The 12,311-nt window shown below is 38.5% G+C and overlaps 1 protein-coding gene across 1 annotated transcript; it reads right to left on the bottom strand.

The window, feature by feature from the left end:
• Nucleotides 1-317: 317 nt before the first annotated feature.
• On the bottom strand, nucleotides 318-11,390 carry LOC135692595 (uncharacterized). Its single transcript, XM_065210783.2, has 12 exons — nucleotides 11,132-11,390; nucleotides 10,394-10,427; nucleotides 9,654-9,803; nucleotides 8,848-9,053; nucleotides 7,543-7,721; nucleotides 6,915-7,107; nucleotides 5,381-5,591; nucleotides 3,410-3,766; nucleotides 2,375-2,468; nucleotides 1,769-1,821; nucleotides 1,363-1,608; nucleotides 318-833 (listed from the first exon to the last, which is right to left on the bottom strand). The coding sequence occupies exons 1-12, from the start codon at nucleotides 11,171-11,173 to the stop codon at nucleotides 769-771; spliced, it is 1,830 nt and encodes a 609-aa protein (XP_065066855.2). The 5' UTR covers nucleotides 11,174-11,390; the 3' UTR covers nucleotides 318-768.
• Between the last annotated feature and the right edge of the window lie 921 nt (nucleotides 11,391-12,311).

Genomic DNA, 12,311 nt, shown 5'->3' with positions numbered 1-12,311 from the left:
AAAGTTTCGTCGAATCAAGTTGTTTGGAGCTTTCTTGTGTCAGTGAATCGCCCTTTGGATGTACATTGCCGTGAATTATTTCCCATTTGTTATCAAAGAATCACATTGACATTAGACAGTTAATAGCACCATTAATTATGAAATATGTACTTTTTAATCTATGACAACATAAACAAGGCTGCGAGCCCGTGGAATATTTTTTGATATTGATAATCAATTTAATGGTTGCGTCGTTCTAAACTAAGGAAATGGGTGTTGGAGAATGAAGAGGCTCTCTTTATTTGTTCTAAAGAAAACACACAAATAAAAGACATCAGTTTTTCTAGTGCTTGCTAACTCTGCATGTAGGGAATATATCGTTCTCATGCAAACTTAAATTCTTTTAGAAATGAAAAAACCATAACTCGAGTTACGATTCTGACACATTCACTGAGAACATTCACGTGATAGAATCGATGGCTAAACAGTCTGGAAAGCATGTATTTTGGCCCTTTTTTTCTTGAGCGGCTTTCAGATTCCCGTCGTCATGATTCTCTTGATGTTTATAAATGGGTACATGGTTTTGTTAGCATCTCTATTAAGTTGTGCATCAACCAGTTGGCTGAATCTATAATGTGCCATCGTGCGAGTGATGTAATAAATATTGAAGCATAATTGTAACTGCAGTCATCTTTTAAGACATCTTGAATGTCCATTGGAATCTTTTGTCATGTTCCGTGCGCACTTTCAAATAAGACTAGTTAAGAATCGTGAGGCTCCTTAGTCACTTTACCAGTTGAAAAAAAGGTTCCACTTTGAAGAGGTGTCTTGTTGGTACAAGCCTTTAAGAGACACTGAAATTCAAACGCAACATATTTAGATCGTTTATCAAATTGAAGGGATGTTAAATTTGGATTAAATTCGAGCCTGGCTATAACTAACCTCTATATTCTTATGAAGTTTATTGTTTAGAAAAATTAATCTCTTCATTAAAGCTACGAGTGATATAAAAAGTTTTCTATAGAGTAAGTTTAACCATCTAAAATATTAACCAATTGTTTGTTCAAGTTTTTTAAAGGGTGCTACCTCAAAAAGGAAAGATCTAAGTGTCAGCGTCGTGAAATGGTAGCCAACAATAGGATAGTCTACCAAAGTGGAGACTTAAGGGGGGGAGGGGGGGGCTCACCGGAAGATCTCCTGTGTGAAATTCAACGACTAAGGTGCAGAAATCTGCGATGTATAGTGTATTTTCTTCTTACTCACACAAGCTTTTTATTAAACACTGTTGATGGCTTTCCAACGATCTAAATGTGTTTTCTCCCATTTCAAAATAATTTTAGTGAGGTAACTAAAAACCGTTCTCTTTCAACGAGATATACGGACCTGCGTAGCTAGAGCTGCCCTGCTGTTCTGGAAAGTCTTTCAAGGATGACTGCACAACGTCCGTGCTCTTTTCTATCCCTGCCTGTTCTGCGATGGAGCTCCAAAGGGAATCCTCCAGTTGGTAGACTTTATGTGGCTCCCAGATCAAGTTGATTTTCACGTAGCTCTTCCCCGAGTTCCCAATGCCGTACAAATCAGATTTGACTGCATCCCATGCTTTCACATAGACCATGTCAGCGGGCAATGCTGGAATGAAATGAAATTGTAAAAACAAAAACAGGTTTAGCCTTCACTAATAAAAACATGCCCCAAGAGATCGTTTGAAAAGTTCTTGTTATCTTTTGTTGATATATTACTTACAGTTACTTACAGTATGATATATTTCGAAGTGAAAGTGTATTGATACCTTTAATCGTGGAATCGTCGGTTCCATTCTTAAAAAAGCACGATGGTCTGGAGCTAAAAGAGAGATGTAATACTGATGAAGTCTCAATCTGTGCTTTTGGTAAAAAAAGTAATAGTAACTTTTTGTTGACCATTGGTTATAGATCATTTTCATCCAATGGTCATCGTCCAATGGTTACCGATTGGACTATTGGACTTTTACTGTTATTCTCGCAGTGTGTCGTATTCTAAAGCCCAATCTCCAGTGAGAAAAAAAACTGCGAAATGCGAAAAAGTTCGCGCGAAATACGTCTTAGGCATGCGCAGTGATCTTTTGCTGGGATTTCTCGCGAAGAATTTCTCTGCGAAAAAAAGTTAAAATGAGTTTAACTTTTTCGCTTATCGCTTGCGAAATCCTTCAACAGCCAATCATATTCCGTATTCTTTTGTCACGCTTCCAAACTTTACATTCCAATGTCGTGAGGTCAACAAAAGCATTCAAAGGCATTTGTCGCGTGGAGTATTTCGCAGCAAAATTTCGCAAGACTTTTTCTCACTGGAGATTGGGCTTAATAATGAGGAAAGTTAGCCTCTGGCAGGCCTATCTAGATCGAAGCATGTAACTTACAGGTATTTGTGTCTGTTGCAGAAGAAAACGTATTTGTTCTTAGTAGCAAGAATGACCTTTTGTCCCATTGACAGTCGGCTGCTAGCAGGCACATCTACAAAGATAAACAGACATGTACTACTAGGAATTGTAAATAGCTGGGAACAAAGAGAACACTTTGTTAAGGCTCTTCCTGTGCTTGTAAATGATATATTTATCATGTGATCTACAATGCCTGCCAAAAGTCTTGGAACACTGACATCAATTTCCAAGGTCAAAACCAATCATCCCCCTCTCCCCCACGGAACAATGTTGGTTTACTATCAAACGGGTTAGGATTTTAGGAAGCACTTTCTTTTGCGCTTCTTTTATGATATTTCTCTAAATCATCAACATTGTTCGAGGGGGAAGGGGGCGGAAGTAGCAATTTTTTTTCATGAAAGGAATGAAAAATATCAAATGCAGCGTAAATTGGTGGGTGTTCCAAGTACTTTTGGCAGGCATTGTAGCTGATTTTGACTTTGCTTTCCAACGGCCTTATCGACTTACCAACGGGATGTTGGTCTGGGAGTGCTCTAGGGGCCTCTAGGTAGCTGAGCTCCCCTTGTCAATGCCGAAAATTGCTCTTTTCTACATTTTGCTGTTGCTGTAACAGAAATTCTTTGAGAAAAGTACTACTCACCCTCCTGGCCATTGTCTATTTAAATTGCCATGTGGCAAAGGCCAAGTGGCAAAGGCCAAGTGGCAAAGGCCAAGTGGCAAAGGCCAAGTGGCAAAGGCCAAGTGGCAAAGGCCAAGTGGCAAAGGCCAAGTGGCAAAGGCCAAGTGGCAAAGGCCAAGTGGCAAAGGCCAAGTGGCAAAGGCCAAGTGGCAAAGGCCAAGTGGCAAAGGCCAAGTGGCAAAGGCCAAGTGGCAAAGGCCAAGTGGCAAAGGCCATATGGCAAAGGCCATGTATGCAAGTCTGAATCAGCATGCAACGGTTCTCGAGCTCTTCTATCTTCTATGATTGATTAATCAAGTCGATATTAAAAATCAAAATGTAATTCAAAACTATACCGTCAATTAACTTAAAATTCGCATTTGGAGTACTGCAAGTTGAAGATGCGTGCAACTGATCTCCCTCTTCTCCTGACCCCATTGGTGCAAAGCACGGGACATTGGCCGCATAAATGGCCTTTATTGTACCAATTTTTGACCTCTCAAAGCCTTGTCCATATATACATGCCCTGGATGTCAGTGTAAAGTATCCCTCGGTATACCGAGTACACACCGATGATGTCACATGCTGGATTTCTGCGTTGTTGTTATAAACATATTTTTCGTCGCAAGCTCCCTTCAATTTTGCTGGTGCATCGTCAGTCCCTGAGAATGATATGCATCTTCCAGACGGTACGTGCTTGATCAAGAATTTATCTAAAATATAGAGTATTTTCAAGCTGTTAGCCAAAATTACATATTTATTAACAATAAAAGATTTCAGGTTTTGAATATCAGTTCAGAAACGATAGCAACAGCTCCCAGGGATGCCAGAATTTAGTTGGTAGCTGACAAGCCAAAAGGAGTGGCAGGCCCCGAGGTGACTGTCTCCCTGTCGTTGTCATTGTGTTCTCAACAGAGTGCTTCTATATTAAGTTTGCGTTGCGGGTCCCTACGTAAAAACACATCTGCCTGTTATTTGACTTGAGCTTGGGTAGCCCAATATCTTGTGGAGGGACACACCAGCTTTTTTTCTAATGTCCGTTTGCTGCAAAAATTTGTATCATTTGCACATGCGCAGTTTAGAGTTTTTATTTGTTGCTATGAAGCGCTATGAAATGTAATTTTTTTCCACAAGCTTGGACCTTAATGCGCATGTGGATATGATGCACTTTGTCATTGCTTCAGCTAATGGATCGAAGGTAGCAAGATGGCCAAGACATGAACCTTGTGAAACACAAACTTGCAGTTTTTAAATCAACCTCATATTATTATTTTTAATTGACAAATCCCTGTAAGTTACGCTTTACTCCCTCCACTGGCCTACGCCAGGGAGTGGCTGTCTCTTATATCCTTTCTCCTGGAGCTGTCTGATCCATTACGCCCGTATGTGTGTTTCCGTTATTACCTTATATGACACATGGACCTTGGCCTATGACCTACCACATATATGCATTGTTTCTTATACATGGCTGACCTGTGACCTTTGCACTTATTACGTGCTACTATTCTTCTAAATTGATAATCAATGAAGTTGTGCGTGTTGTACGTCGAAAATGAACAAAATTTGATGCAATAAAATAACGACTTTGTGCAAGAAATGAATATTTGGTACGACGTTTCGAACATAAATCTCCATCAGGTAAAAAGAAAAGAAGCATTTGCTATTCTTCTAATTGCACGCGAGGGATACTTAAACTGAAACTTCACAACACAACCCTTAAGATTCTTAGAATTTGCGATACCTTTTGAGCAAGGGCTTTATGGCTGTAGAAGAAATATGTCTAAATTAATTAATAGAAATTTATTTCTAGTATCATAAGCAAACACTGGGTCAAAAGACTACTTTGTACATAGCTTTGCAAATGACTCCAGCAATTGAAATTTAAGAGTTCACTCCCTTGCGCCTTACGCCAGGAACCCCCCTTCTCGTTATGGTTATCGCCTTTTGTTTGCTAATTTTTTCAAGCTATAACATAATATTTATTCTACAACATACTAAAAGCTTTTTCGTCTGACACTCCACAGACGTCTGACATTTGCTTTTTTCAAAACCATTTTCAAGTTCTGTACCGCAAAAAACTTTTTCATAATATTTATCATCAAAATTTGTGTTTGTTTGCTTTTTCATTGATTTTGAATTATGCCGTTGTCTGAGGATGGCGAAAAAGGCTAGTATTAAAGGTTCCTGGCAAAGCTTTTGAATACTTCTCAGTTCTCATACCATCTAGTTTCTCTTTGCCCTGTTCTGAGACATCATACTTATGAACAATGGGTTTCTCGCATTGCTTTTAGACAATAGTTAAATATAAAGAATTTGTTTTTGATTACCTCTGATTTCTCGCATGCGAAGACTTTTAGTCAAGTTCACCTCAAGGTACTCGATGGCTCCGGTTGGCGAGCATGCAACATTGTCGCAATATGACAAATGAGCAGGTATGTATGTATCGTATGCTTGCCCTCCTTTTAACCGCAGTGCTCCTCCGTCAAATTCGACGAAAATTTGGAACGAGAGTTGGGCAGCTACTCCAATTTTTGGAAACTGAAATGGTAATTTCTCTCATTTTTTTATATAAAAATGGTGCTGATACTCTAAAATACGTTTTGCTTAGTTTTACTACATATTCTTTCCCGATGTGGTGGCTAGACCTAATTGGCCCAACAGCTGTTCAGTGTAGATTCTAGTTTGCATGGTGCTATTTAAGCGATGTTTTATGTATTCATAGTTGTACTTAGAAATACTTGTCAATGAATATTCCAGAAGATAGCTTGTTGGAAAGAGCTAAAAGGGCCTACAATTTCTGACATTATTCAAAATGAACTGCAACACTAATAGTCTATTGAAAGCGATTTGCGTGCATCTCTTTTCACTGCATCAAATGACAGAAGGCAACCAATGAAGCAAGCATTGAAAAATGAATTTGATCTCAGTTAAATTGACTGGTGGTTTTGGAGAAAATTAAGATTTTGGCAACATTCGGAAAGACAGAAAGAATCCAAAGCAAGTTTAAATGCTTGCAGACTAAAATTACAATGTTAATGAGCTATCAATGAATTTTTAAATACGTACCTTACATTTTTATCAGTGTTTTGAAAAAGCGATTAAAGAAAAGTTGGAGAGGCGTTTTCAGAAATCACACATTTTTCGTTTAAATCGAGGAATTCCTATACTACTCAGAACTTGAAATAATATTTCTATGAAAACCGGAAATAAAAGTAAAGAGAGAGTGCTTTTCTAGGAAAACTGGTGGTGGTTTGCGAGAAAAATTGTCTGAGTCGCCAAGCCTATATAATTCAATCCTCCACTTTGGAGGGTCGGTAGGCTCATCATAACCTCGAAGAAAAAGCTTAGGGTGGGGATTATAATCAGTCTTCTGTCCAAAAACGAAGTGGTTTGAGCAAACTGTGATATATTTGGTTACCCTGAACAATTTCTATTTTAACCTTCTCCAAATACTTATCTGTTAATCATTTTTGACCAATATGTTGAGATATGCAAGACCGAAATCGCATTGACAAGGACCATCAAATTTACCGCTTTGTTCTTTCATAACGTCGGGTTTTTTCAGTGCTCAATCTTACAGTTTATTTCGGTACTAAATCATTGTACGATTGAGCACTGAAAAAATCCCGAAAAAAACTTATGAAAGAACATAGTGTTGAATTTGATGGTCCTTGTCAATGCGATTTTGGTCTTGCATTTCTCAACATATTGGTCAAAAATGACTTGGTCGCAAAAGCCTTCAAAAATTGTTTACCACTAGCCATCCCAGAATGCAAAGCGTTTCAAAATGACGGCGTAACCGGAAACAGGTCTTTTATAATTGAGCGATAAATATTAACTAAACTGAGCTTGTTCACTTACTGTTAACACTAGAACATTATTGTTCTCCTCTGTAATGTATTTAGGACTTCCATTTGGGTACTTTCCAGTGATATTAAATGTCCCCTCGCGGTATTTCACATATGCTGGCAGGTTTATTCTCAGCTTAACATTATAAGCGTTGATGCGAGATGTACCAAGATGACTGACATCTCCAGAAATCTTCACCATGGTTCTATAACAAAAATAATAGTGTCTCCATTGCTTGAAGTATTTATTTTCCACATGTGAGGCCTGTGAAAACTAACAACTTTATTTGAACCTGTACATGCAAATTTTGATTTTATGCTAAATAATTTGATGAACGTTGCTTCATTTTGACAACTACAATGGTAAGTTAGAAGAACCCCTGTAGCAGGGGCCCTGCTTTAATAGAAAAAGTTGCGCATTTTATTAAACATGTTGCATTGCACTCTTGTGCACCAAAGGTAAACATGTGAAGGAGCTCGTGATGTTGATTTGAAAATTTACTTTTTGGCTAACTTGTATATTTAGGCTTGGTTGCGTATTTAAAAGCCTTTGAATTTGTTGCTTGGCGAAAGATAGAAAATGAACAAAATGTTCATGAGCTTTGTCGAATGCTATGGAATAAGAGATATGGCAAACCTACGCAAAAAAAATCTCAAATCCAGTATGATATTTAAGGGTATATTGGAGATGCGGTCGGTCTCCAGTTTCTCTGTAGATGCTTGTTGCTTCTTCGCTCACCCAAACATATTCATCTCCTACCTCTGCAGAGCACCAAACCCACAGTGTGTCGCTGCTAGTAGCACCAGGTTTATCAACCGTCTAAAAAAGATCATTTTCTTTCTATGTTTATAATCTCATATAATAAGTCTTCATCTAATTCGTAAAAACGTAAACGACTAGCATTGCATTTCGCAAGATCTTGAGCTTAGCTGCCATTTTCAACAACGGTGTGGTAATATTGATTATCTATGATCACCGTAATACCATTATAACGATATGGAAAATGATTTTTTGGAACCGAAAACTTTGAAGATGGCACAAATAGAAACATTGCATACTGAAACAGGTGGATCGAAAACAGCGTGAGAAAGGCGCAGACACGTTTGATTGGTTCTTTTGTCTTTTGACAATCAACGACCGGGAACCTCTTACTTAGTTGAAGAGTCCAAGAAAAGAACGAACTCTTTCTCTTTGCACAAGTCAGCACCCTTTGTTTTGAAATATAAGTAAAGACGACCTAGCTTACCGAACAAATTTGAAATTTTAGTCACTATGTGATTTGGCACACTCTTGATTCGTGAGGTAATTTTGACCAATTGCTAAATCACATTTTGCTTGCGGGATTGTGTTTTTGCAATCACGCCATGGCTGGACTCTGTTTGGAACTGATTTGCTCCAAAACTAAATTGGGTCATGAGCTTGAAAAAAGGAAGTTCTGTTCGAGAATGGCTACCAAGAAGATATCTTTACCACTTTTTCAGAGAAAATTTCTCGGCTCGGAAAAGTTTGGCCCAGAAAGATGCCCTGTGTATTTAAAAAATGCCGTGGACTAACAACATTTCATCAAAATTTGAAAGTCAAATAAAAAGGCCATAACGCTGTTTTCATTAAAATTTGAAAGTCAAATAAAAAGGCCATAACTCGCTGTTTTTCCACTGGGAAGTTTCGTGTGGTCTGACGTACTAGAATACGTTCCTACCAAGGAAAAACGTTTATCTGTTTAAAAATGTTCGTGCCGACCTGAAGCTCGGTATATAGGACGCCCCAGTCAGCGATTAGTCGATGAAATTAAAGAAGATATTCCCGCGAGCATCAAAAAAGAACGGTTCCAAAAAGTGTACAGCCACGGCGTATTTACAAAAATAAAAAAATCCAAGTTAAAAACGGTAACTCTGAAGATTGTCGGACGAAAAATGATGATAATGGTATGTTGAGTAACCCCCACCTTCATTGATGCCACCAAATTCAAGGTATTGTCTAAGGTAGTCGTTACACCAGTGCTCGTCCTTGAAATCGCTGTGAAGTTTTTGTACATAACATCGTATTGTCCATCCTGGGCTGTAGTGGTTTTTGATGTGCTGATGGTGGTAAAATCTGGCCCATTCACATTTGAGCCTTTGCTAGTTGCTGTCATGGAAACACCTGTCATACCTGCAAACAAAAGCAATCCTCGATTTCAGTCTCAAATAAGTCTGTTTAACTTTACATAAACATTATACTTTGTTTTGTACTGACAGAAGTCGCTAAGAAGGCGCATATGCGATTCCCCTTGTCGCTCCAAATTGATTCTGCTACATCTAATAAAGTCAAACGCCGCTTTTAATAGACTCGGCGTGTGTAATACATCTACATAAAACTCCTAATAGACTCGGCGTATGAGAAAAGTGGCGTCGACTTTGGCTTTGATATAAAGAGATATTCATACTGCCATAATCAAACTAGTATGCATGTTATGTTGAATAATGTATAAAAGAGAATTTTAAGACACGTAGCTTCTTGGGAAGCAATCTGCTTTATTGTGTCCTCTAGAGAGCACTGTAGTGTTTTATAGTTACTGTTATTGTAATGTCCATTGTAAGACCCAAACCCCCGGGAAGTAAGGGTGGGTGGAATCGAAGGGCGAAGAGGAAAGGTATTTTGTTTGCGTTCAATCTGAGATCTGATATATATTACAAGCACCATATATGCAGTGAACGAAATACGACAATGATATATTCAATTATTCAAGGAAGATATGAATCATAACAAAACCTGCACTTCCATCGCTGAATGGGCCATTTACAGAGATGACAGTGCGAGTAGCGGCATTCGAGCCGACGACCATTTCAATGTCGAACTCGGTGATATGTGTCACTTTGAGGTTCGACAACGAAGTCTTGGGGATGAATTTGAAAATCGGGTCTGAAATGTCAAAGAACAACTGAAAAGCAACTAGTATAAACGTCAAAGCAGTTGTTTATTGTATAAAGTCCGGCAGTGATAATGCTGTCCTATGCATACACTTTGGCCTAAGCATCATTTCAAAATCGATATTTTTAGACACATTTCTATCACTCTTATGAAATATGATGCCACCAGAGGCGGTTTAAATGGTGTCCTGGGGGGCCACTGCCTAAGACTTCATGCTTGTGGTATTCAGAAAGGGGCCCACATCTAGGAAAAAAGTAAAAATTATAAAGAACAAGAGCCCCGCATTTCGGTCCCGTGCCTTGCAGTCCCTAAAACCGCTGCAGGTTACCACGCTATTTGTCATTCTGTAACTTAGCAACGTCTTGATTCTACCTGCGATCCCAAAACGGAACTGGTTCAAGATGGCGTCTTTACAACAAAATGGGTTTGGGAAATATTAGTAAATCATGAACCAGCTAGATACCGCAGAGGCATCCTGCATTGGTCAGGTGCCAAACTGTACATATTCAGAAGTTAACAACAGTGTAAGAGCTCAGCCATTGTCAAAAGACGTTAATTGTAGTTATGTAATGGATCCTCACCTGTAGCCTTTACGCAGCCGATCGCCGCAAAAACCTAGGAGAAAAATGAAGGGGTTTCTCATCTAACTCGTAAAATTAGTTATAATTGATAACTCACCCTGTATCTTAATGAACAATTGGCACCGTATATTTGAAAATAGCACGGAAGAGCGGAAAAGTACCATACTAAAGTACTTTCTGTCCGATAATGTCCAAAGGTAAGAAGAAAATTTATATCCTGATCCACAACGGGATACTAACTCTCTGATTTCCTTTGATATTATCCGACGTTGATACTGTGATGAGTATCCGACCAAAAGTAGTACTTTAGTACGATGTAGCCCCAAATATACCCGATACGCGACCACCCTATTACCTTTCTGTAGATAATAGTAGGAATAGCCTAGAAAATACAAGAATTCTGTTAAAGCCTCCAATTAATTATAGTAAATATGATATGTTCCCTTCTTCGGTGCTTTTTTCATACTATGTATCTACAAATTGCTAAATCTACAGGACGGCTTGATATGATTTCTATTAAGACGGGATCAGAATGTTGCACTTAAGATGTCCTAAGCATTGTGACCAGACCTATTTGACAAAGTTTCTACATATTGTGAGTAGATACTACAGATTGAGTAGAAGGTTCTTCACCCAAAACCATATTGGAATGCCATATGACAATATCTGGATAGCAAAACTATGAGATTTATCAAGAAAAAGCTTTATTGGCACTAGCAATAGTGAAATGGTACAAACCATAAAGAAGAGACGATCCACCCGGTAAATATGGTGCAGCATTTTCTTGCTGAACTTCGTTCAGTACGTCCTAACAGAAACTGGGACTTTTGTCGATGATTTGTTGTGTGGGAGATTGACAATGAATGCTTCTCACAGTTACCGATTCATGTGCGGGTTCACGAGATCTTCATTTGAATCGTTTTAATTACTTTTGAATTTGTGTTACTGTAGGGACCTTTTGCTAATCGTTGTGAAATGACTACGAAACAGGTGGGGTGCTTCAATTATAACGCTATTGTATAATTTGAATGGAGCTTGCGAATACGAATAAAAATGTAAAGCATTTCGAAAAACGTTTAGGCCGTAATTAACCCATGAATCATATCCCAAAGGTTATTTGTTGGGGAGACGAACCAACATTTGTCTGACGGACCGTTAGGTTTTCAAAATTCTGCATCATATGCACATACCATAATTCATTCTGTGATAGGAGCATTTGTGGCACTATGGGATCTAGCTTGTTTTGAATCAAAAACGAAGGAAGGAAATTTAGAGAAAAGAATGTCATGAGAAGAGTGAGAACGAAACTCTGGTTTACAAATGCAACTATGATATGTAATAGATGTGATTAAATGCTGTGAAGCGCATGCCCATATGATGCACTTAGCAATATGCCAAAAACAAAAGGAATTTAACAAAAGGACTCGTCTCCCTAACAAGTATGGGAATAGAGAATATAATAGTGGACTTCAGAGAAACTAAAGGGCCTGGGCTCGAATTTCACAACTTTTTGTCAAGTACATGTTTCTTGACTGAAATGCTTATCAGCGGCTGAAACGGTCCTGATTTAACATCAATGATACACTTGTCAAAACCTGAAGCTTTTTCTATATTTTCTAAAGACGATACATCTTCAAATCTTCTACCAATTTCGACAAAGCATATCTGGTTCTGGGGGCCCATCTCTACTATCAGCCCCTTAGTTTTATCTATGACCATGACAACAAACCCTCAGATTTTGGGATAGTTGGAGGGTCATGGTAGCCAGCCTCCTGATAGAAGATGGTACCTGATAGTCAAAATAGTGCAATCGATAGCATCGACATTTGAGAATGAAAAGATGAAAGAAAATTTGAGTATATAGTTTAGTAGGTCAGCTCAAAGATAATGTAAACGGCCATTAAAATGAGAAAGGAGC

The sequence above is a fragment of the Rhopilema esculentum genome, chromosome 3 (assembly GCF_057945365.1).
Source record: "Rhopilema esculentum isolate cy_ngs chromosome 3, ASM5794536v1, whole genome shotgun sequence".
NCBI classification, from domain to species: Eukaryota; Metazoa; Cnidaria; class Scyphozoa; order Rhizostomeae; family Rhizostomatidae; genus Rhopilema; species Rhopilema esculentum.
The sequence above is the reverse complement of the archived record's forward strand: the minus strand, read 5'-3'. Positions and strand labels throughout refer to the sequence as shown.